Source organism: Aspergillus alliaceus (assembly GCF_009176365.1).
Source record: "Aspergillus alliaceus strain CBS 536.65 unplaced genomic scaffold BDW43scaffold_50, whole genome shotgun sequence".
Lineage (NCBI taxonomy): Eukaryota > Fungi > Ascomycota > Eurotiomycetes > Eurotiales > Aspergillaceae > Aspergillus > Aspergillus alliaceus.
In genome coordinates this window covers 202,486-225,706 of record NW_022474733.1, presented here as the reverse complement: position 1 = coordinate 225,706, position 23,221 = coordinate 202,486, and the positions used below count along the sequence as shown (strand labels likewise).

Genomic DNA, 23,221 nt, shown 5'->3' with positions numbered 1-23,221 from the left:
CAGGGGTGTATATATATGTGTGTGTGCGTGGGTTGGAAAGTATAAAAACCAATCCCTGTGCTCTTTATCAAATTACAGAAATCGTTGGTGTTGAAAATACTTTGAACAATCTTTCACCGGCCCATCGCGGGCGGAATACGGGACACCGCAGACGTAATGCGCTATGAAGGTTATCAACTAAATGAACATATGTGCTACTGGTAGTTATGGGTTGATTGGTTAGAATGTGGTGTCAGACTCAAATCAAATGAACCAAATAATATGCACACGAGGATCTATAGTCGTATTAGTCTAATAGTCTATAGATGCGTGGAGCAGTGATCTCCCTTATTGTCACCCTGTGGCAGCCACAATATTCCAGAATATCTTATATAAAGAATAGTATATCGCAGAAATATTATACTAATATAATCATCACACGAAACTTCACCGTCTAATATAAGGGTTATTTAATACCTGGGAAAACTAGCCTCCCCAGCACTAGATAAAGTTGGACTTACAAATACAAAATATTTCCTCCCTTAATTCTGTAAGCTTAGCTAGATAATTATAATTGCCCTCTGTGGGTTTACAGTACAGAATGGTGTCACTGCCAACGGGTAGAGACAGGGCGGGGGTTGTTCGACCCCGAATCGGCTCGCAGATCAGCCTCTACCCCGTGGAGCGTAGGGACAACCTATATATAAGCTGTTGTCTACCTCCCGCAAGTCACCGGCTAAGACTTTCATACGGCCACCAGTGCCTGCAATGACCTCATCTCCGCTGCCTAGGCCATCCTCCCCTGACCACCACTGCGCACCTCGTCTCCCCCACCTCCGAATGAGCGAACATATTTCACCTGCTGCCGCCTTCCACCTGATTGGGGACGCTCTCGATGTCTCCAGCACGAGAGCATTTACTCGAGCGACTTGCCCAAACATGACTCGAACCTTAGTAATGGGGTAATAGATTATTTTGCACGCAAGCTTTACCGAGTTGAATAGACGTGAACTTTCCGCCTACGGGTGGCCATATATCAAGCGGCTTCCTCGGGTTAGAGGCCGGGTTCTGTTTATTGTTAGGAGTACCAACACATGGTCTCTCATAGAGTTCTATCTTCCCGGATTTAAGATTCTGGCTATAGACCGGACCTTTCCTTCATAACCCCGAATGGAAGGCTTGGAAGGATTCATGCCTTTTCTCAGGTCGGGGCGCAGAATTACAATACAAAACAGAGGAAACAGGGCAAGGGCCGAGATAAATCGAGGGGTGCGGTTAAGTCATTAGGCCTAAAATCAGCAATTAGCAGTGGTTCCAATCAAGTAAGGATTCAGTTATAGCATGTATTAAAATATCACTTCAACCCCTCATTAATACATGACGGTGTAGATTTATGCCAGATACTAACTCTCCACGGCCACAAATATACAGCCTCCGCATTTGAACAAAGTCATAGGGAAAACCCATATTGAGGTATGTAACACTACTACCAATCTCTAGTACCAGGTACCCTTCTGAAGGCAATATGAGTTTCTATACCCCTAATACGAGTTGTAGCTTGAATTTCGTCCTTAGAGTTGATGGTGCCCCAGAAGTCATAACCTTCCCATCCAGCACCCTTGCGACTGGACAAGCCGAACCGCGTAGGTGTGCTGGGCGTCAGTTTTATATGACCCAATCTGGCCTCAGGCTTATTCTGTGCTCCGTAATAGTCCTTTGTCCATCTCCATGAGAAGGTCACTCGTGCTCCGTTGTAAAATCAGTGCGGAATGTCAAGATAAATATCCTCGCCCTTAGGGGCATATTGGGCATCTGTGATCCTACCCTTAAACTTAGCAGCATGGAAATGATGTACGCCCTTTGCCCGGCTCTCAAAGACTTTGCTCTTTAGTTGGCCCCTAGACCCCTCGGCGATGATCACATATCCACTTTGTTGATCCAACTGCTTGCTGGTACTGTTGACATGATGCTTGCTCCCAGCGAAGATATCGATCATCTTATCGGTGAACAACTCAGCGAATGTGTGCAGAAGGGCTACTTCTGCTGGTTGAGCAATCTCATCCACGAGAATGACATCGCGAATGGAGCTCTCAAGAAAGTTGGCGACCGACTGTCAGTGGTGTTTCCAGCCGCGCTCGCTGTACGCAGCAGCGGCTTGTTCAAGAGAGTATACGGTGCCGACCAATGGGATATATTCGACGATGGAGTAGGCGACGTCTTCAAGCTCTGTGAAGAACTGGTTGATCTGTTAGACAAAATAAAGTCCTAAGGCTCAGGGATCTCACGTACAGATTCTGCTAGGGCAAAGGGAAAACAACACAGAGCTAGGTGAGCGACACGCATATTGTCTAGAGATCAAGGTATGCTGCGTGATGAATCTTGCCTTAGGTTTTGCATATCAGAAGCAATATTGGCCTGGGCAAATGGTAGTACTTATAGTTCTTCCAAAAAGCAACTGCGAGATGGAAAGCTGGTAGCAGGACTTCGCTTGCCTCACTTGCAGCCTGACATATTTCGGAATCCAGTCGTGGAAAATACCTTATATGCTAGCTCAAGTGTAGTAGAAGTAGTTCTATTACTTACTACAGTCTGATATAGTATAGCTCTTTTCCTTGCTATACGGGACCTTCTAATGAAATCTGGTACAGTTCCGGAAAGAACCTGGATCTAGATTAGATTTCTATACACAAGACGGGTACCTGTTACAGACCTGTTGGGTAGACCCCACTTTATCCATTTCCTTCCAGTTTGAAGTTAAATGATGTGTTTCACTACCAGTATACTTTCTACTATCTGTAACTCCAGCCTATTATTTCTCTCTGATTCACAGTGTTGTGCGAGGCGCAAAGGGAGGGCCATCTTTAGCAGCTAGTACAGAGTAGTCAGACACTGAACCAAGAGTCTAGAATCTGTTCGAGACATTCGAGAACGTTTGTAAAATACAAAATATAGCGCCCTCTACATGGTATTCTTAATTGCATGGAAGACAGGTTCTGCGTGGCCAGCCGTTAATGAAATACCGTGGGTCACGACCGGAACGGCCACACAACCGGACCGGCCTCCTCCATATGTCCCTCTGGCTCTGAACGTGCCCACATTGGATCAGTCCTCCTCGGTGCACATTCCTTGCGACACCAATACCGAATAGTGCTACCAGATCAGTGTCATCAACGGCACCAATATGTACATTATCCACGCACAAGGAGTACGGTTCACTGTCTCAGATGCCGTGAATGGTACCAGCTGTTCTGGCCCTACCTTCCAGCCATCTCTTTCCACCTGCGATCCCACTGCTGCAAAATCAACCGTTTATATCACGGTGAGACCTACCGGTTCCAGCTCTTATCTCTTTTGTCACTCCTCGCACGGCTTTTGTAGAGAACTCGGGGGAAGAGCTTGGTCTTCGGCATAGGAGGGCTGCATTGTAGATGCACTGACTACACACCAAGTAGGCCAGGATCTAAGGTTGTGTCATCTTCTAAGGCCGTGGCATCTTGAGGCTCTGCATCTGGTCTATATAGTGGCATAGGGGGGTCAGCTGGGAGGGTTAAGAAAATGGCTATTTCAGGGGACCCTTAGTAGGAAGGCGGTATAACGAGGTATGTAACTAGTTGCAGGGTTGTTTCATTTCTAGAATGGATTTTGTTTTATTAAATATAGTTAAGGGTGGTTTTATATATATTTATCCATGCTAATAATAACTGCCAGTCAGTCTACTTTATTTCTGCAGTATTGTTTAGCGGAACTGCTTTAAGGTGATCGAGAAGCTGGTTTAGGCCAAGCTGGATAATATATAGAAGATATAGAGTTTAAGATTAATATTATTAGATAAGGGCTGCTGCAGAGAATTAACTAATGTTTTATTATTTAATATATTATTAGTTATTATTCTAAAAACTCAGTCCTGAATTTGAAGCTCTATAAGTATTTCAAGAAGAACACTACTTAGTTTTAAGTCTGTATATAATCTATAAAGAGACTTAGATCCAAAGAAGTTCTTCCTGATATATCTAGCCTATATCAATAAAATACACGAACATCACCTGGCTGACAACAACCTGCCAACAAGAATACTGTCGAAGACATGCGTAACGAAACACCAAGCACTGATCCGCAAACGTTTGACCGCGTTGACGGAAACCTAAAATTCTACAGACATCCGCTTGATCAAATTTTCAAAGTTTATTTACGGGCGAAGACCCAGCAACAGTGGCTGGTATGGTTTCTATTATATGCTGTGGTGAACCATGTCAAAAATTCTTGCTGGCAATATCCTATTTGCAGAGCGAAAACGACAATCTAGTGTAAAAAGAGGCAACATGGAAATACGCTGGCTGCCAGTGCCAGCAGCTCGTCTTTGATGATATCATGGTGTTGTTCACATTCTCACTTAGTCTACTCGAGCAGCAGCACTGTTCTCCAACCATGACCTCCGTACGGTTCTCCCCAAATGATTGAAGCGGGTGAGGAATGTGACCGCTCTTCACGCTTGCAGTGTTCATAGCCAGACTTTATTCTCAAGGACCACTTTCGGAACCCCACGTGTTACACCGAATGAAGCATTCAAGGAACAAAATTCTATAGCCAGCAAGAGCAAGGGTATGGGTATTAGCTTACACTATGCTTGAATGTACGTCGTGCGAAAACATGGTGGAATCAAGACGACGCAGGTGAGAGGGTGGTCGGTGCGAGCAGACGGCAAGTGGAGGTCGAGGTAGCTAGACGGCACCAAAGGCTTGTGGGGCGTTCTGCATGACATGGTAATGGGGGTACTTAACCTTGGCACGTCTATGCCCTGCTCATGTACCGGACTAAGAATTACTGTGTAGAACTTACTGGTGAAATGGGCTATCCTGGGCATATTTATAGTTGACCTTGCCTTCTTCCATTTGGCTGAGCGTTATACTGCTACTTTATCTTTTAAGCCTCATATCCTACCCCTCCACTGCTGAGTAGAAGTTCAAATTCTAAAAGCACTACATGTCGTCTCAAACACCAGAAATTATCGCTGCTATTAATGCAGTTCGACTTGAAGCATTTGGAAGCAATGAAGTTGAACGTCTACAGGTTCGCGCTGCGGCGCGTCGGTTGCTTGCTCGGGTGGAAACACCATATGAGCGGGCTCGGGGTTTCTCCTTGGAGCACCCCTTGGTCTTTGCCGCGCTGCAGACATGCATTGACCTGGGCATTTGGAAGTCCTGGACTGGTGCTGGAGGGGGTGAGAAGTCTATTCATGAGCTGGTTCAGTTAGCCACAGCCAGTGTCGATACAAACCTGCTGCGTAAGGCTCCATCTAGACCACAGCATGGCCGAGTAGTACATACTGAAGCTATACAGGTCGGCTCTTTCGCTTGCTAGCGGCTTTCAACGTGGTTGAGGAGAGCGCGGAAGACAGCTTTAAACCGACTGAGTTTTCTTTTGCGATCGGCGACGAGAGTACTAAAGTCCGCGCCTCGCTTCAAGCAGCGTAAGCATGGATTGTGCCATTAGTAGAACAGCAATACTAACATTTTCGTCGAGGGCAAATCAATACATTGCCGCTGCCCGGAATTTGCCTGCATATCTCGCCAAGATCGGGTACATGGAGCCCACAAATGCCAATGAGAACAACTACACGGATATTGACCCGGACGGCCTCACCTGCTTTGCCCGGCTGCAGAACAGTTCCTCCTACTTAGAAACTTTCATCGACCACATGGAAGCCGCTACGGCTCGAAAGACACCGTGGACGAAGGTTTACGACACTGCCAAGCTGCTAGAGGGTACCAAGCTGGAGGACGGCTCACCGTTCGTCGTTGATCTCGGTGGTAATACAGGGACGGACATTTCCCACGTTCTTGTGAGGCATCCCGACCTCCCTCAGGGGTCGCTAATCTTGCAGGACCTGCCAGAAATCATTTCAGGTCTGAAGGTTGATAGCAAGATTACAGCCATGGCTCATGACTTCTTCCTACCCCAGCCTGTGAAAGGTGAGAAACGTTCCCTTCCCCCCCCCCCCCCCCAATTAATATAGCCAGGGCTCGCTATTAATGCCAGATCTACAGGAAGTCGTGCTTACTTTCTGCATGCGGTTCTTCATGATTGGCCCGATGACAAGGCCATGCAACTGCTAGTGAACACGAGACATGCCATGGTCAAGGGCTACTCCAAGCTCTTCATCTACGATATGGTCATTCTGCCAACAGGGGCGAGTATCAGCCAAGCCACATTGGATGTGGAAATGATGGCTTTACTGTCTTCATCCGAGCGCACTCAGAGCGCGTGGGAGAAGCTTTTGGCAGATTCTGGATTCCGGATCATCAAATTTTGGCCCGATCCTCAGCGGTACGAGATGTTAATCGAAGCCGAGGTCGCGTAGGCTTTGGGACTTTGACTATTACCGAGGAGTGTACGAAGCAATATACTTTATGATTCATGGAACTTCTGTGGTCCAAAGAATGTTCCTCACGATATGTAGCCTGGGAAAATATGTTTTTTGTGGTTGCATACGCCATTTATCTGGACAACCACGCATCTCAGCGCACGGATGCCGAATATCCCTTACCTTTCCCTTGATATAGGATGCACTCTGCCTTTTCCTAAGCCCCATCTGGGTCGTAAATTTCATACTAAGCAAGGAAGGGGCCTTACTAGAAAACCAGAAGTCTGGCTTTACCTGCCACGTCATAAAGTGTCCCTCTCGTATTATCATCTGACTTCACAAGATGACAATCTGGTGTGTGTACTCCCGCTGCTTATTGGAAAACCACTGTCAAGAAAGTTGGAACCCATCTGACCTCTCCAGACTATTCATCGGTATTGTTACGACCTCCTTGGAGCCTTGGAATATTAATGCTCCGATATACCGAGGCAGCCCCGAAGTTGAAGAATGCCGAGGTTGTGTGGTGTATTTGTGTTTATATAATTCCAACTACTGTTAGTTATATATTGATATTTTCTATCTACCCATGAAGGCGAACTACCATTTATTTACATAACAAGACAGCCTGGAGACAACCGTATAGTAAACTTTCAAGAGCAGATTGGACAACCACTTCATTAACTGAGTGACTTACATGTCTCGAAGTAGTTAATATGTAAGGATATAAGCGATTCCTCATCCGACCGGATGCTTATGGTGAATGTAACCCAGATATCTGTATCTATGGTGGTCTTGCGTAACCCGACATAGTCGGTTTAAGGCTATTATAAGCTCTAGTCAGTGTTTGGGCGGTCCAGACCAAAACTATAATAAACACTTTAACGCATGAGCTGATTTAAGGTTTGCTATCAAGGTAAACTCAATTTAGCGTTTTATAGAAATTCCGCATTTGGTAGGAGAGTGAATATAAACGACCAACGTGTTCCCTGAGCCACGGAGCCACACCATAACGACCATATTCCGCAGCATAGAGCTGGAAAAGCCATCTCGATACTGTCGATTGAGTTTATGGGCCTTCCACGGTTAAGCATAGCTAGTACTTTCCCACTCTCGTGTCTAGCCGCTAAGTAGACAGTCCGGGCAGTACGTCACTTTCGACTTCCTCCATATCTCAGGAGCAACTCGACAACAGGCACATGATCACCTATAAAAGCCTTTCTTAGGGGTAGATTCTTTCGTGAATCATAGGCTTTGATATTCGGTATTATAGATTTGGGAACTTGTCATCAAAATAGAATGAACCTCCTTCCCATTCTCCGAGTGATCAATAATCAGAAGCAATAGTTCATCTGGAAGATCAAGAAAGGAATCAAGAAGAAGGAGGTAGTCTGACAAAGCCAATGCTTTCGTTTGTTTTCAGCTTTAAGTAATCTGTTTGAAACTTCGAAGATTGAAGGCTGGGAGATGTGTTTAGTGTCCCGATGCCAGGGAAAAGAAACGAGGAGAGGAGGGAGCTGTGAGTACCATGCCTCAAAGTAGGGAACTTCTACCCAAGTAGATCAATTCCTTGCTTATAAGAAAGTCAATGCAGCTCTTCAATGACTGCCACTGGACGCGTCCTCGGATGTATCTAGAAGTATTGTGTAGCGGAGAATCGACGCGCTTAGAAGTCACGCACTGCGATTTCGCCAATGGGGTTCGTTTGATGCAAGCTCTGGAAACAAGACCTGCCTGACGGGAGCCGGCACGCCTGGTCCGGAAAAAGCTTCCTTCCTAAAGCAGCAGCACGCTCAAAATCATAGCATACGTGGTTTGGTATGTGAATGAACACGCTGCAGTTAATTTGGTAGATCTCCAAGGTTCGTATAATGCGATAGTCATCGTGTCACTATTAACATACTGATTGGCCTGACCGACTAAGGAAAGGCTGCATGGTTGGTAGGTATTAAGTCCCTCTTCCAATATACCCTTGGCACCAGATGAATAACCTTCTGTTCTCAGCCGAATGGAGTAGGATAGATAGACTGACATTGCCGACTAAGATGTGGCAAGGGCTGCCCAAGGCCAGGCAAGGCCAGGCATTCCCCGCCATGCTTGTTAAAGTAAAATCATGATACGCGAACATAGGGTTCTTAAGTACCTATAATTAGCAGGCTATGACCCACTTGGGAACTCTCGCATGTACCTCCATTCTCCGTTAGGACCACGATATTTTCTCCCACGTTGAAGTTTCCAACTAGAGATAGGGTTTTAAAATGGCCATCCAAACCATCATAGACCTCCTAGAAAAAGCCGCGGGCACTCGTGACCAAGGTATCGGCGTGTATCCGCGTGGAAGCACGGAGCCTCAATGGTTAACCTATCGGTCCCTCCGGGAGCTTGCAAGAGCAAATAGCTCTCGCCTGCGTACGATACCAAGTTTTAAAGATGGTGTTGTGATTCTTCTGCATTTCGCAGACCATCTAGACAATATCATCTGGTTTTGGTCAACATTATACGCGGGCTGTATCCCAGCTATGTCTACTCCTCTACCAAAGGTTGCCACGCACCGCTCCAAGCACTTATCGCATCTGCACAGTCTGTTGGGCGACCCGATTTGTTTGACAAGAAAGGAACTATGGGAGGACGACGGGACACCTTTGAGAATTGTGGATATCCAAACATTACCTGCCTCAGCATCCACCATGGAGAGCCGCACCTCGGCGCGTAACACTCCCGCGGTCCTCATGCTTACCTCCGGCAGTACAGGGCAGGCAAAGGCCGTGCCGTTAACGCAGCAGCAGATCCTGGCCTCCCTGGATGGCAAATGCGCTGCGCTTCCAGTTGAGCCGGACCGTGTCTCGTTTCTGAATTGGATCCGCCTTGATCATGTCGGCAGCCTCGTCGAAATCCATCTCCATGGACTGTTTCTTGGGACGAATCAGCTGCATGTAGAACCGGAGAATATTCTAGCAAACCCACTACTGTTTCTGACTCTGATTCACAAACATAGGGTGGGGCGGACGTTCGCACCTAATTTTTTCCTTGTGGAGCTCTTGCGCCTTTTGAAAGCTGGGCCCGAGAACGTCGACTTCGATCTGAGTTGTCTTCGATATGTTGTTTCCGGGGGTGAATCGAACAGTGTGGAAGTTTGCGATCGGTTGTCCAGTCTCTTGATGAATTATGGTGCTCCAGGAAATGTTATAGTGCCCGGATTTGGGATGACCGAAACTTGCGCTGGGTCGATCTATAACTCAAATTGCCCAGTCTACGATCTCCAACACGGCTTTCAGTTTGCTTCCGTGGGTGAATGTGTCCCCGGAATTGAAATGCGGGCGCGTTCTGGGAGCATCGAGCTACGCGGTCCCATCGTTTTCACAGGCTACTGGAATAATGGGGCTGCAACGGCGGAGGCTTTCACCGGAGACGGATGGTTCAAAACTGGAGACACAGGGTTCATTCATGAAGGGAAGCTGCACCTTTCCGGCCGAACGAAAGAGATGATAAGCATCAATAGTGTGAAATATTTGCCGCAGGATCTTGATAGCGCGGTCGAGGAAGCACAGATCCCTGGCATCATTCCCCAGCACGTCGTTTGCTTTGCACACTTTTCCGGTAATAAGGAGGAGGTTTGCGTGGTGTATTGTCCCGACTATGTGTGGGACGATATTGAAGCGCGCTATAATGTCGCCTTGGCAATAACGCGGCGTGTACTTTTGATTACGAGCACGAGGCCCTATATCCTCCCTCTACCGCGTGAGTCGCTGGAGCGGACGACGTTAGGAAAGCTCAGTCGTTCGAGCTTAAGCACCGCCATGCGCGCAGGGCAATACGCCAAGCAGGAGGAAGACAACATCCGTTTCATAAACGAGTATAAAGATCGGACACACGCCCCAGCAAGCACTGCGGCCGAACGAATAATAGCTAAGGAGCTGGGCAATCTATTCAACCTTCCTGACTGCTCCATAGGGGTTAACACAAACCACTTTGATCTAGGCTTAACCTCCGTGCAGCTTCTCCAACTCAAGCGCCGTATTGAGCAACGGCTTAACCTCAAGAGTATCCCCATCCTGACGATGATGACCAACCTGACTATCCGCAGCCTCGCACATGCTCTGACATCCACCAAGGAAAAAGAATATAACCCTGTTGTGACATTGCAACCCCACGGCAAAAGAACACCCCTCTGGCTAGTCCATCCCGGCACAGGTGAAGCTCTCGGTTTTCTGGACCTCGCCCGGTTCTTCACTGATAGACCAGTGTACGCTCTCCATGCCCGTGGTTTCGATGATACCCCGCCATTTACTACAGTCACAGCATGCATCGACTGCTACTTAGCCGGTATAAAGGCTCAGCAGCCCCATGGGCCTTACGCGATTGCCGGGTACACCCTTGGCGCTCTCTTGGCTTTTGAGCTGGCAAAACGCCTTGAAGCCGACGGCCAAGAGGTCGCTTTCGTGGCCTCCCTCGACCGCCTCCCGTACTCTGTGGGCGGAATGCGCAACGTTGGATTCAACCAGTGCCTAACTCACCTTGCCTTCTTTTTGGGTATTATATCCAAGCCAACTATGCAGGCATTATCCTTCGAGCATTGTGATCAGAAGCTAGCTGCCGTCCAGAAGGTCGTGGACATCGCTGATAGTGAACGCATGACTGAGTTGGGACTGGACGCAGGTCAGATCCTGAAATGGGCGGATTTAATGCTAGCACTGCAGATGATGTTGCGGCAGTACAGTATTTCTGGGACGGTGAAGTCTATGGATGTATTTTATTGTATTCCGCTGGAGATCTTTGGTTGTGGACTGGACGAGTGGAAGGAGAAAATGAAAGCATGGGGCGAGTATACGCAGCAGGGGGCGAGGTATCATCGAATGGACGGCGAGCATCATAACATACTAGGACCGAAGTATGTGAGGGGTCTGCATAAGGCATTCAGTAGGGCGATGGAGGCACGGGGGATATAGTTTGTAAGTCTCTAACTAGGCATCTATGTCCTATTGAGGAAATGTACTGCTCGATTTGAATAGCTTTGTGCGTTGAGATCCGTGGAGGCGGGATCCGTAGGAATAAATAGATTTTGTATGGCTGTGCTGTCGTTGGCTTTGCGAAACACTACATGAAAAATTTCAGGCGCTTTACAAGTTGGTCCATACCTTGGAAGCTTCTCCATAGCTGTCGAGCTAGTCGCAGCTTTTCATGACAAAATGTGTCGTGCCTTAAAGCAATTTTTAAGATAAACACACCCACAGGCTTGGAGAGAAGGGCGATGCGGACTTCTGGACAGAATGACTGCAGATGACATATGACAGATTAATAACGTGCTACTGGTATAAGGGTATACATCGCTCATCATATGTGAGCTAGAGACACGGTCAGATATAGAGGCATCTGGTGCAGAACTGTATCATACTGTCCTTACAGATGGTGGCATTGTAAGAGAGACAGGAGATAGCGGAAGCAAGCGGAAGGAAGGGAGAATGCAATTTGTAAGGTAGACAACTTCAAGTGGTGGCCAGTTGAGGAGTCTATAGAATCACCGCGAGAACCAGCATCCTCACCTTCTCCCTCTCCGCATACAAGCCGAACATCCGGACTTTCCCTGCATCACCCTTTCGGGAACGACTGGCAGAGATTCTTCAACGGTATTGTCTCTTCACGCGCATAGACGCAGTTTTCCGCGTCTGCAGTCGCCCATTTCCTCTTATATACCCTCTTTTCACAAGTACACAGAGTACACAGACAGCTGCAGATGCAACCAAATTCCATGCATTGATCTGACTATAAGCCGCTTTGGCATGACCTGGTTCTGAAACTCAGCCTGAATGCCACATTTTCAAAGACATAATATTCCAGACTGAGGTTTGCGCAAGTCCACATGTTTCATTCGGTTCACCGTGCAGTACCATGTGTGAAGTGGAACTGCCTCTTGGATGGGCTACTGAGCTTAGTGCTTATTCAACACGCACACCTAGATTTGGTATGCAAAACGTAATTATACTAAAGTATCAAATATGCGTGGCGGGTGAGGTCTCGACTGTACTCGTCTCGGATGAGTCTCCGGGCCTAGGATGTTTCGAGGTGTATGTAAGGATAGTATCCACCAGGCGCTTTTGATTGAGAGGCTTAGATAAGTAATCATCCATACCAGCATCCAGACACTTTCCACAGTCACCTGCCATGGCGTGAGCCGTCAAGGCAATGATTGGGGTGTGCGATAGATTGTTCGCTTTTTCGTACTGCCGGATCCTTGACGTCGATTCCAATCCACCCATGACAGGCATCTGAACATCCATGATTACCAGGTCGAAAGCTCGCTCCTGGAAATTCTTGAATGCCTCTAGGCCGTCTGTAACAACCGTAACGTCATCGGTGCACTTCGTAAGTGCCTTCAGTGCTACCCGCTGATTAATTTCATTGTCTTCGGCCAATAGGATCGCCAGAGGACTAGAACGTTTGGGAGTAATGCGCTTAGGCTGATTCCGCAACGCCGAGAGAAGGCTATTGGCAAGTTTTTCTTCACGGCAAGGGACTGTCACGTAGGACGTGATACCCAAGTCGAAGGCTGACTTCAGAGAGACCGTCAAGGGCAACGATGGCACGGGGCTGAACAGGACGAGAGGGACTGAACTGAAAGCTTTATGAGCCCGCAACTCGAATGCTGTCTCAACTGTTTCCACAATGATAGCGCCCACTTGATTATGATCCTGGTCCAGGCTCTGCATGGCAGCTTCTAGAAGCTCATGCTGACTGTAGACAAGATGTCGAATCCCTAGTTTATTGAGTAGCTGGTGGATATTTTCATCACTCTGAGATCCCGATCTGAAATAAAGAACGGTGTAGTCTTTGTATGGGGCCAGCTGCTCAACCACTGGACCAGTCGTCTTCTCCAGCATCAACGCACAAGTAAAGGAGAATGAGCTCCCCAAACCAATGGCTGACTTGACCCGGATATCCCCGCCCATCAGGTTTACAAGCCTCTTAGAAATAGTGAGGCCGAGGCCCGAGCCGCCGAATTTCCTGGTCACTGAGCCGTCCGCCTGTTGAAACTTGTCAAAGATGAGCTCGAGGTTGTCCATTTCAATCCCAACTCCAGTATCTACAACGGAAAATTCCACGACGCATTGATCGTCCGAGAAGTTCTCATGCTGGGCCATATTAACGATCACCTGAATTTTTCCACGCTCTGTGAACTTTACTGCATTACCCACCAGATTAAGAATTACTTGGCGAAGTCGGTTCGGATCTCCAGTGACGTAGTCTGGCACAGAGCTGTCAACCTCATAGAGCAGGTCGACCCTCTTTTTACTAGCCTCCACTGCAAGCGATTTAAGGGTGTTGAACACCATAGATCCCAGGCTGAAAGGGACCTTTTCGATCACCATACGATTGGCTTCTATTTTCGAGATATCAAGGACGTCGTCGATGGTCGCCAGAAGATTGTTGCCCAGGCTATGAACTAGGTTCAGAGCTTCCCGTGTGGTAGAGTGCAGCCCTTCCGTCTCAAGGGCTATCTCCGCCATGCCGATGATTCCATTCATTGGTGTGCGAATTTCGTGACTCATGTTGGCAAGGAATTCCGACTTGCTTCGATTGGCCGACTCGGCTGCCTCTCTGGCCGCGCTATTGCGCTGAATGCTCTCCTGCAGGCTAGATATCATTGCGTTGATTCGTCTCTTGAGGTCGTCCATTTCACCGGATGCAGTGATAGTGATCAACTCGCTGAAGTCACCACAAGTGGCAGCCTCTGTGACTTCGCCAAAGCCACGGACCTGTGTTGTCAGGTTTTCGGCCATGCCATTGACCTCCTCGATTATCTCTCTCCAAACCCCATAGAAACCTATCACCTCGGCCCGCCTATCCAATCTTCCATTAACACCCACGTCTCGAGCGACGCCCCTGAGCTGCTTCGCGAACCTCTCAAGACTCCCGACCATATTATTGATCGTTACTTTCAGGTTCGAGACCTCCAACGGTGCATCCATCACTAGCGTGCTATCACCGCCTCCGCTAGGCTCGATAATCTGAGCTCTTGATGCCATGCCCGGCGCCAAGCCATTGACACTATCTGACAAGACTTTGGATTTCTCTATTAAAGAAGCGCCCTCGACCTGGTCATGCAGCAGATCATTGGTGGCTGTAAGGCCTGACATGCACGCATTCGCTTTCCAAGGCTTTACCAGCAGCCTGGAAGAGAAATCGCCTCGAATCACCCCATTTATGACCCGCTCCGCCGCACGAAGGTCTCTGGAAAGCAGTTGTTCGGCATGTCTATACTTTTCCAGCTCAGCCAGAAGGTGCGTGCGGTCTGCGTTGGCTTGTGCTAACGCCAATCCCGCATCATGTGTCTTCAGGAGTTCGTCGACGGCCGCAGAGAGAACCGTCCGCGAGATGCGGATGTCTTCCCCTTCTTGTTGTAGGGATTCGCGGATACGCGAAACAATGCGGTCGTTTCCAGCGGTTCTATGATCGACTCTACTGCCAGACATCCTTTATCTGACTTGCCGAATGCTTCTTACGGGCAATTTAACCTATGGCGCAAACCGGCTTATACTGCGAGGGACACGCAAGTAACGGATTCCGCCTGTTCCACCGATCCTGCTGCCGTCAGCGTGTATCGATAGACGTTGGCCAAGCTGGAACCATGAGCAGAAGTCGTCCCAGAAACACCGTATCCAAAATGCTTGAGTCACTGTGGCCCCTTCAGGATGTGATGATTACCGGCAATGAAGAGAAACTGCAGTCCGCAACTTGAAACGTAAAAGTTTGGGCGTGCCAACACGTGACTGCTCCGCCTGATATGCTAGGGACGCCGGGCTTCTGCGGCTAGTGGTCCTTGTTCACCACAGCAAATAGTGGTAGGTGCAGACTTATACCCGAGTCACGGGTGGCGTGGTCAAGGGGAACGGCATACCATCGCATTATACAGGTGCACTGAACGTTTCCAGAGACTGGGAAAAACGAGTCACAAAGTGACATAAAACTTGAGCACAGCCAGTGATGTCATGCCAAGAGATAGTGGTGGAGCCATAAAAGCCAATGTGACGGTCAAGTCTTAGACATCCTTTCGGTACAAATTGTTTGCTTCCCCTACCTTGACCGGCCGAGCGCACTTGTATGTGGGGATGAGCTTGTCCCGATCAGCAACACGTTGATTCAGTGCTTAAGCATTTCTGAGAAACTGACTCTTGCTCCTCTGTGACGCCTTGTTTTCATTTCAGATACAAAACCTAGCGGAACCCTTGTGGCTATATCGCGTGTTGTTCTTGCCCGTGCGCCTGATGCATCCGTTGACTAGTGAGTTGCGCTACTACTCATGTGATAAGCTGCGTTATATCCCGGACCAAGATTGACAAAGTGCCGGCGACAAATAGACCCACAGGACGACTAAAGTTCATAATAAGGTTGTTTTGTGGGTAGCATTAGGGTTGGGATTCGAAGAGGAGTAAATTGTAAAGTTCCAAGCTTCGACTAGGTATATTTCCAAGTAATGTAACGAAGTGGTTTTAGCTGTAGCCATATCACATATTCGTTATTGGGTGCTCAGGGTGGGTGGATATATGTTGAAAGCCACTCACTGATCGTAGAATACCCCTAGTTTAATCTCGCCTGGGACATGGAGTATCCAGTATGGCACAAAAGGACTGATTGAAGCTATACTTGTTACGGGACGAATAGATTGTTCTAACCTAAGCGTGCCTATTGAACAAGAAGAAATAGCTAATTAACAGAAATAACACGTCGTACGAAATATTTGTGTGGTAAAGGCTTGGCAGCGATGCCTTAGGCAGAGCTTCCATGATATAGGGCTGCCTGTAAGTCAGTCCCATAACAATACTAGACGAGTCCACTGCAGACCTGCGTCTATCCACACCAGTGAGCTCTGTCAAGGATGATGGCTCCCAGGTTATTATAAGAACACGCGCCGGACAAACGCTCTCCGCACATACAGTTATTTTGGCAGTGCCAGTCAATACTCTCGGAGACATAAAGATTACACCCCCTCTGCCTCCCGCTGTCCGCACGATGATCGACCAAAAGAATCCAATGATGGCGAACAAGTTCTGGGTGTGAGTCAAGGGGGAAATTGAACCATTTTTCTGCCTACGCCCCTGCCGGCAAGCACCCTCTCATTGCGGTAAGAACAGATCGCTACTACTACGGAGATACATTAATCATGTGTATGGTCTCTGACGCCGCGGCAATTTCCGCTAACGACCTCGGGGCCGTTCAAGCCGCGCTTCGAAAGTTTATCTCTGATATCGAAGTGCTCGATGCAGAGTGCCATGACTAGTGCACCGACGAGTTCTCTAAGGGTAGTTGGATGGTACATCGTTCCGGGCATATGACCGGCGCTGCACCGCAGATCCGAAGGCCCCATGGCCGTATATACTTTGCCGGAAGCGATATCGCTACCCTCACCCTAGGTTTCATCGAAGGTGCCTTATATGCCTTATAGAGCGGTGTAGCTGCCGCTCGCGACGTGACTGCATTGTTCTTGAAAAGCAAATTCTGAGTAGAGATTTCTCAGCTTTCGTGATCCTTTCAGAGGGATGTGTAATGTTCAAGGGCTCTTCTAAATCGGTTATAAATAAGATTTACGGTCTTTGATCCGATAAAGTATAGAAATGGGACACTACATTGACTAATAGCTTTCCAGAAATGCTAACGAAGGAAGAAAAAAAGTATTCGAAGTTAACCTGGGAGACAGAATGATGGTGATATAGATATCTGGTGCCCATATGTATTTCCAGCGTAAGACCCGATATTTCTAACACTCCAGGTAATAGTCCACCACCAACGCCATCTATCTTTAAGATCAAGAAGTAATGACCATAGCCAAGGTATGCAGAATCCAAATACAAGCATCGCCTACTCAATTTCGATGCGGGGCGGGATAAATACTGACACCCAATCTAGACAAGAGTAGAACAGGCGTAGAAACGTGTAATTTATTACCTAAAATCATAAAGCTATGCTAAAGGCAGTATAGTGATGCTACTCGTTCACTAGCTGAAAGCAAACACAGAAGCGCACCTCGGATCTGCTTTTGAATGTTCTTAGTTCTTAGACAAGATGTTAAGACGCACATCGCGACTATGCCAGGAGGAAGAGCCAAGGTGTCAGAAAAGCGGTGTATTGGCAAGTCTGTCCAGCATGTGCATTTTCAGTTGAATAGAAGCATCTCCTCGTATTAAATAGCAGGGGGATTCACTAGAAGATCAAATATGTGCATATTAGGGCGGTTGTATCCGCACGGCTTTTCTGCTCAAAAAGCTAAAAAGTTGCAAAATAAGCCTACACAGGATACATGTCAAAGTGCCATGAAGGTCATAACCGGGAAGGCAATACAATGTCGAATCTGGAAGTGTTGTCATCGGGCTGGTAGATGCTTTATGATAATGACGTGAAGGAGCAATAATGCTAAGTCATTTCTCATCCATCAAGTTAAACTCTATTACCTTAGCTGGCGAGTTATTAGTGGCAGTCATTGCGACTGTTCACTGCCAAAGGAATTCCGGGATGTCCCAATTAATCTTTGTTGAAGATATGGTGTATAGCTGGTGTATAGCAAGCGCCTTGGCAAGCGTGCCGGGGTTATAACCCCTAAGACGCTCTCCTTCTTCCTGTATCTATTCAGGCAAGATGCTGCTCAATGTACGTCTTGTCTCCTCTCAAATGCCATCTTTCCCTGAAATCACAACAATGTTCATTCCTCTGACACAGTCTTCGGTCATGGTACGCTGGCCCTTTTCAATCAGCTAAACACCTTGGCCTATAAGGCTGCTTATGTTGGGAGAAGGTTTGACAAAAGACTCTTCGTTTCCGGGCCTAGGACAGAGTACCAAAGGTACTGACAAACTGATCCGCCTCTCTGGAGTCGGATGACCCCGGCTTCTGATATTCAAAGAGCTCATTGAGTACCGATAGCCTTCGGAAATGGCATGTCTATTTACTAATTTCATGATCCTTGGATGGCAGAAAACCTCTTCCGCCACTGTAGTTCATACATACTAACTAGCCCAATGTATGCGCGCAACAGCCCATCCCGTTTGGCCACCTGAGTAGCTAAAAGCCCTCGGAAACGCGTTCCTAAATTTCACTTATTATCTTTTATGTATACTTCAAGAATAATGTTATCTAGCATTGTTAAAATGGATGTTTATGTTACAAACAGAAATTTCCCTTCGAGTTGGAACGATCAATGGTTGACGAATTTCCCACTGCTTCCAGGTGGTAACTGGTTGCAACCTTATGACTGCAGCCTGTCACCATCTGACGCTCAGCTACAGTCTCCGGATACCTCACTGGACGAGACTTGCAGCCTTGATATGAATTGACGGAGGGCTTCCTGTGTGATACCCCCACTTGTACCAGAGTGAGAATATATTCATTACCCATTGAATGCCCACGGCGTACGCTGCTAACGTAGTCGCCAGGACCTTGGTGTGACTTGCTACGACGCGTCGGCGCCATTGAGAAGCAAACAGATGCTATGTGATAAGTCAGCGAAGCCGCCTATCGACAGGAGCATGATTATGGACACTTCGCAGCAGCTAAAACCGGAGCTAATACGTACGTCGGTTACTCCTACTTCTAATCCAGATCCCTCACCTGCACATTATGTTAGGCTGAAGCCAATGCGGAAACGGCTGGGACCGTAGGACAGCGCTGGGCAGCAAAATTGTTCATTTACATCCTCGGACAAGGTTGATCCGGACATTCGCAACCTGCGGAAGAAGGCGCACAATGAGGTGGAGAGGCGTTACAGAGCGGATCTAAATGCCAGATACAAGCAACTTGAAGACGCCACCAAACAAGAGACAGCGACAGCAGGACCCGATGTCAAGTCGGCGAGGGGGTAGAGACAGGGTAGAAAAGCATTGATTCTGCAGAATACCTATGATTGCATTGTCAGCCTTCAGACGGAGCTCCAAACACTGCAAAAGATGATCGAAAGTTTGTGAGGTTGTACTGAAGCGACCCTCTATTATGCCCTAATAAGTGAACCATTTCCCCCAGTGAACTGGTAGTTTGCTGTTACATTCGTTTCCTGTTACATGTCTATGCCACATATTAACTAAAGATTGGCGCTGTATGAATAATAGAAGCCCACGATAAAAACATGGCGAATTTCAGTTCAGTTAGTGTCAAGTCGTTTAGCATGTCCGTTCTAGAACTACAGACACGAGGCTTTCAGTTCAATGAGTGCGTCCAACTCACGTGATATGATGTAAACAGATCACATGCACATTCGCCCGTCCGCCACCGTAGCCTAGATGGTAGTCCTAAGTTTTTATCACAAAGAAGGACGACGACTTTCCTGGTGTAGGTAAAGGAGATCCAGGTAAATGCCATGGTGTAATTCGTATTTTTTACCTATATTCACACATGTATTTTTACCTGCGAACAGCGTATCGGAGGCCATAGGCTACTTGCAATCTTTGTCCCTAACTCCAGTCCTGTTAATATATGAGCATACGCATAATGATCACATCTGTCATGGGATCCAGAGAAAGAAAGATAGAATTAATATAACCAGTTCGACCTGCACCCCACAACTTTAGTAAATAGTCTATCGCTGTACAGCGGCTGGTTCCACGAAGCAGACGGGACTTGCTGGCTGTCAAATGAACCAGCTTCGCCATTGAATGAGGTTTATGGATCGCCCCAATGTCTGAGGCGTGGGAGCTCCAAACATGAAAACGGTGTTCAAGTAGTTTCTCCTCCATCCATGGGCCTATGTTGTCCCTATCCTGTGATATATGCAGCCTCGTCCCTCAAGGCAAAAGCGACGACGTTGATAACCGTTGGGCCCTCACGAAATTCTAGGAAAACGAGCGAAAGCAGTACCTATCTGAGCAGCCCTGGATTTTATACAGGTGTCTCTCAAAAGAGTTTCTTGAAGAGCACTGTTGGACTAAACATGAAGCTATCTGAGAAGGGCTATGTGCAGCCTGGGCTGATAGTATAGTCGTGGCCATGAGAGCCGAAAAAATAATGCCATGGTAAGAAGGCCAGCACAGACCTTCACCCACAAGGTCCTTCTGCCTGCTTGTAATGGTACTATAGGTATATCCCACAATGACAGACAAGTAAGGGTAAATGGAAACCTGCCACCACCACGTCCGTACCCTTACGGATATTACGTTTTTCAAAGCTAAACATGAATGTGTAATTTGGCGCATTTGATATTAATGTTACAAGGCTTTTGGAAAATGTTATTCGTGTTAAATTAAGGCTAGACTAACAGCGTGCCATTAAGATTAATATAGGCCTTAGCGAGTGAACATAGTTCGAAGATAATCACTTAGGGGAAAACAATCGCAATTTTACCATAGCCTCTTGAAGTGAGGGGGCACCTTGTATATGCGCTCGGAGTTCCTTGACAATTTCATCAGTCCCGTGATACAAAATGCGGACTAACTGTATAAGAACCTGGTAAGTATTCGATGCATCTCTCTGTGCTTTTAGTAATGTTTCCTTGCGGCGTTTGTCTTTCGAGAAATCAAATACGCACTCAGACCCCGTGGCAGTACATCCCTGACAAGGAGCTATACCGGTGCACTATTAGTTATTAAAAATCTGAAAACAAGAAGTAAAGAAAAGGGAATTATATATTTACCTTTACACGTTTCCTTTGGCAGACTGTACAAGCTGTACTTTGTCGCTTTCGCTTCAACTCAGTACCTGATGTGAAGTTTGGTTGAGGGTCTTCCTGTATTGGGTTTTTAGGAAGTAAAAGTCTTGTTGAGTTTCTAGTATCCGCGAACATACCTAAGAGTTACTAGAGAATAAAAGCTTGGAAGAAGTGGTTAGAAAATTAATACCCTCTTCTGGCTGGCCAAGTTGTTATATAGTGCTGTTTTATATTGCTGTTTCGCCCCCGTTATTTTTTCTTCTGCCTGCTTCTTTTTGTTTCCTTGCTTAATTATATAATCGCACTGACATTCGTAGCGATCATAGAATCCACTGTATGTCTAGCCTGAGTAAAGGAAATTCATAGGATACAAAAGAGTAGCCAAATAGTGAGAGAAGGTTTTAAAGAATAAATAACTTGCGAAATAGAAATTAGCAATAAGTAGTAAGAGACACAAAGGTGAAGAAAAGAAATTGCCACATATTTCCTCGGAATGTTTTATTAATATCTCTAGGTTTCGGGGCTTCCCTGAATCTCTTGTTGCCCTATGAAATCCAGACCTTTTCCTAGAGCCAAACATAGGTGGACCTTGAAAGCTGTGGAACGATCGTGTTAATATAGCACCCATCCGTAGTGTTTCTGTCGAGGGGGATGGAAAGCATGAGATTCCCTAATTATGGATTACTTGTGCATACTAACAGTCTAGTGCAGGCCTTGACTACTGATTACTCGACCATACTAGTGGTTCTGGTTGGTCTTCTAAGCATGATTACATTTGCAATGGCCCGGTCTAGGTCAAAAACTTGACAATGTACGGGGAAATACCACAGTCGGGTTACATACCATGTCGGCTCTGCCGTGGTAGGCGGTTCGATAGTGCTGAATATCAGCACTTTCCTTCTCCGTATATAGCAGGTGATAGGATTGGATGCAGCTCTGATGGATGCTCTAGATGCCGCCTCCTATAGTTAGACCTTAGGAACAAGGTTTACATATCCATGGGAACCACATTCCAAACCATGGATAAAACCATGGATATCTTCCGTGAAGTCATCAGAAATAAGGATCTAGGTGTCATGAATCCCTACGGTACAGCACTTTACAAGATTTTTTAGCCCAGAAATACTGCATGTAAATGCTAGTATTTCACACCTCCAAAGTAGCCAGCGACCGAAATGCATACTCCGTAAATAAGTTGCATCTTGTGTCATGCGGTGACAGGGCCCTGAAACGAGCCTAGTGAGAGGAAGGGGAAAAGTAAACGAGCTTGCGAGGCCGTGCGCAAAAAAGAGTGCCATTATCTACGTAGAGATGCAACTGCCACGCCTAACCCTACTGGAACACCCTATATCTGCGTTGTGATTTGACTGATGGATTTTGAGTTGGTTATATATATCATGCATCAATCACGCTTGTGTGACCGCTTCTTCCGATGAAAGAGTTCGTCTGTCAGAAATATTCCTAAAGCACTTAGTCGGCACCGGGTCCAACTTCGGCCACTTCGGCCTGTGACATCTATTCAACTGCTCCGATCACACCCTCTTACCGCGCCTATTTCGAGGTTGCCTCCAACCTCATCTACCCCATCACGACCCCGCGAAAAGAGTCACCTGATTCTCCCTTACGTCCTAAGCTAAAACGGCTGCATACGACAGACCTGCAATAGCCGTAGGAGAATATTCAAGTATGCTGTTCATGTCCCTGTCTTTTCCACTATACAGACCCTGTACATGTGGCGTATAATGACCCTATGCTCTTACTGCTAGACTGCATGTCTTTTTGTAATGTACCATTTCATGCGGAAGAAGGGAACTGCTGGTTCACTATCGGATTGGGTTACTGCAGACCCAACTCGCAGATAGCTGCTATATTAGTGGCGGTTCCGATCACCCACCGCCTTTCGGAAAGTATGTACGGTCTACTAACCAAAGTACTGTCCATATCCGTAGCAGTAGTAGTACATGACGTGATAGGACCTAATGAGGTATAGTAATCTTGGTGCAAGGTTGGCTACGGGTCAGGCATAGCCCAACCCAAACCCGCTCGGATACGATATCTTCGGCTGGTATTCCTATCGCTTCCGGCGGGCCTCCCAATCTCAACATCAAAGACACATCGGGCAACCGAGCATTACCTTTCGGGACTTGGTTAATGTAGAGGTGGCTGGAGGGCTGCTCCGTCAATGCAAGGTATCATTCTGCGGGCGACCAAGGGGAGAGTTTATGGCGGAACAACGAACCATTAGATAGGTATCTCGGCTCGCC

The 23,221-nt window shown here is 47.2% G+C and overlaps 6 protein-coding genes across 6 annotated transcripts; 3 read left to right on the top strand and 3 right to left on the bottom strand.

Annotated features, from left to right (window-relative positions):
* Positions 1-1,738: 1,738 nt before the first annotated feature.
* BDW43DRAFT_314732 (uncharacterized protein) lies at positions 1,739-2,322 on the bottom strand (the record flags this gene model as incomplete). Its single annotated transcript, XM_032047884.1, has 3 exons — positions 1,739-2,089; positions 2,153-2,215; positions 2,269-2,322. The coding sequence occupies 3 exons, from the start codon at positions 2,320-2,322 to the stop codon at positions 1,739-1,741; spliced, it is 468 nt and encodes a 155-aa protein (XP_031896535.1).
* A 2,637-nt stretch (positions 2,323-4,959) lies between these two features.
* On the top strand, positions 4,960-6,337 carry BDW43DRAFT_314731 (S-adenosyl-L-methionine-dependent methyltransferase; the record flags this gene model as incomplete). Its single annotated transcript, XM_032047883.1, has 4 exons — positions 4,960-5,260; positions 5,317-5,446; positions 5,500-5,948; positions 5,997-6,337. 4 exons carry the CDS (start codon positions 4,960-4,962, stop codon positions 6,335-6,337), a joined length of 1,221 nt encoding a protein of 406 aa, XP_031896534.1.
* A 2,146-nt stretch (positions 6,338-8,483) lies between these two features.
* Positions 8,484-11,364, top strand: BDW43DRAFT_186503 (non-ribosomal peptide synthetase). The gene has a single exon (XM_032038956.1). The coding sequence runs from the start codon at positions 8,596-8,598 to the stop codon at positions 11,281-11,283; it is 2,688 nt and encodes an 895-aa protein (XP_031896533.1). The 5' UTR covers positions 8,484-8,595; the 3' UTR covers positions 11,284-11,364.
* Positions 11,365-12,324: 960 nt separating this feature from the next.
* On the bottom strand, positions 12,325-14,805 carry BDW43DRAFT_302967 (uncharacterized protein; the record flags this gene model as incomplete). Its single annotated transcript, XM_032045338.1, has 2 exons — positions 12,325-14,403; positions 14,497-14,805. The coding sequence occupies 2 exons, from the start codon at positions 14,803-14,805 to the stop codon at positions 12,325-12,327; spliced, it is 2,388 nt and encodes a 795-aa protein (XP_031896532.1).
* A 6,564-nt stretch (positions 14,806-21,369) lies between these two features.
* Positions 21,370-22,313, bottom strand: BDW43DRAFT_287822 (uncharacterized protein). The gene has a single exon (XM_032043198.1). It carries the CDS (start codon positions 22,253-22,255, stop codon positions 22,025-22,027), a length of 231 nt encoding a protein of 76 aa, XP_031896530.1. The 5' UTR covers positions 22,256-22,313; the 3' UTR covers positions 21,370-22,024.
* Positions 21,676-21,974, top strand: BDW43DRAFT_186368 (uncharacterized protein). The gene has a single exon (XM_032038955.1). The coding sequence runs from the start codon at positions 21,767-21,769 to the stop codon at positions 21,923-21,925; it is 159 nt and encodes a 52-aa protein (XP_031896531.1). The 5' UTR covers positions 21,676-21,766; the 3' UTR covers positions 21,926-21,974.
* Positions 22,314-23,221: the final 908 nt, after the last annotated feature.

What these genes read in the sequence shown, in the direction of transcription:
- BDW43DRAFT_186503 (XM_032038956.1), top strand. Translation starts at nt 8,596, where the DNA reads ATGGCCATCCAAACCATCATAGACCTCCTAGAAAAAGCCGCGGGCACT.
- BDW43DRAFT_186368 (XM_032038955.1), top strand. Translation starts at nt 21,767, where the DNA reads ATGTACGGGGAAATACCACAGTCGGGTTACATACCATGTCGGCTCTGC.
- BDW43DRAFT_287822 (XM_032043198.1), bottom strand. Translation starts at nt 22,255, where the DNA reads ATGGCACTCTTTTTTGCGCACGGCCTCGCAAGCTCGTTTACTTTTCCC.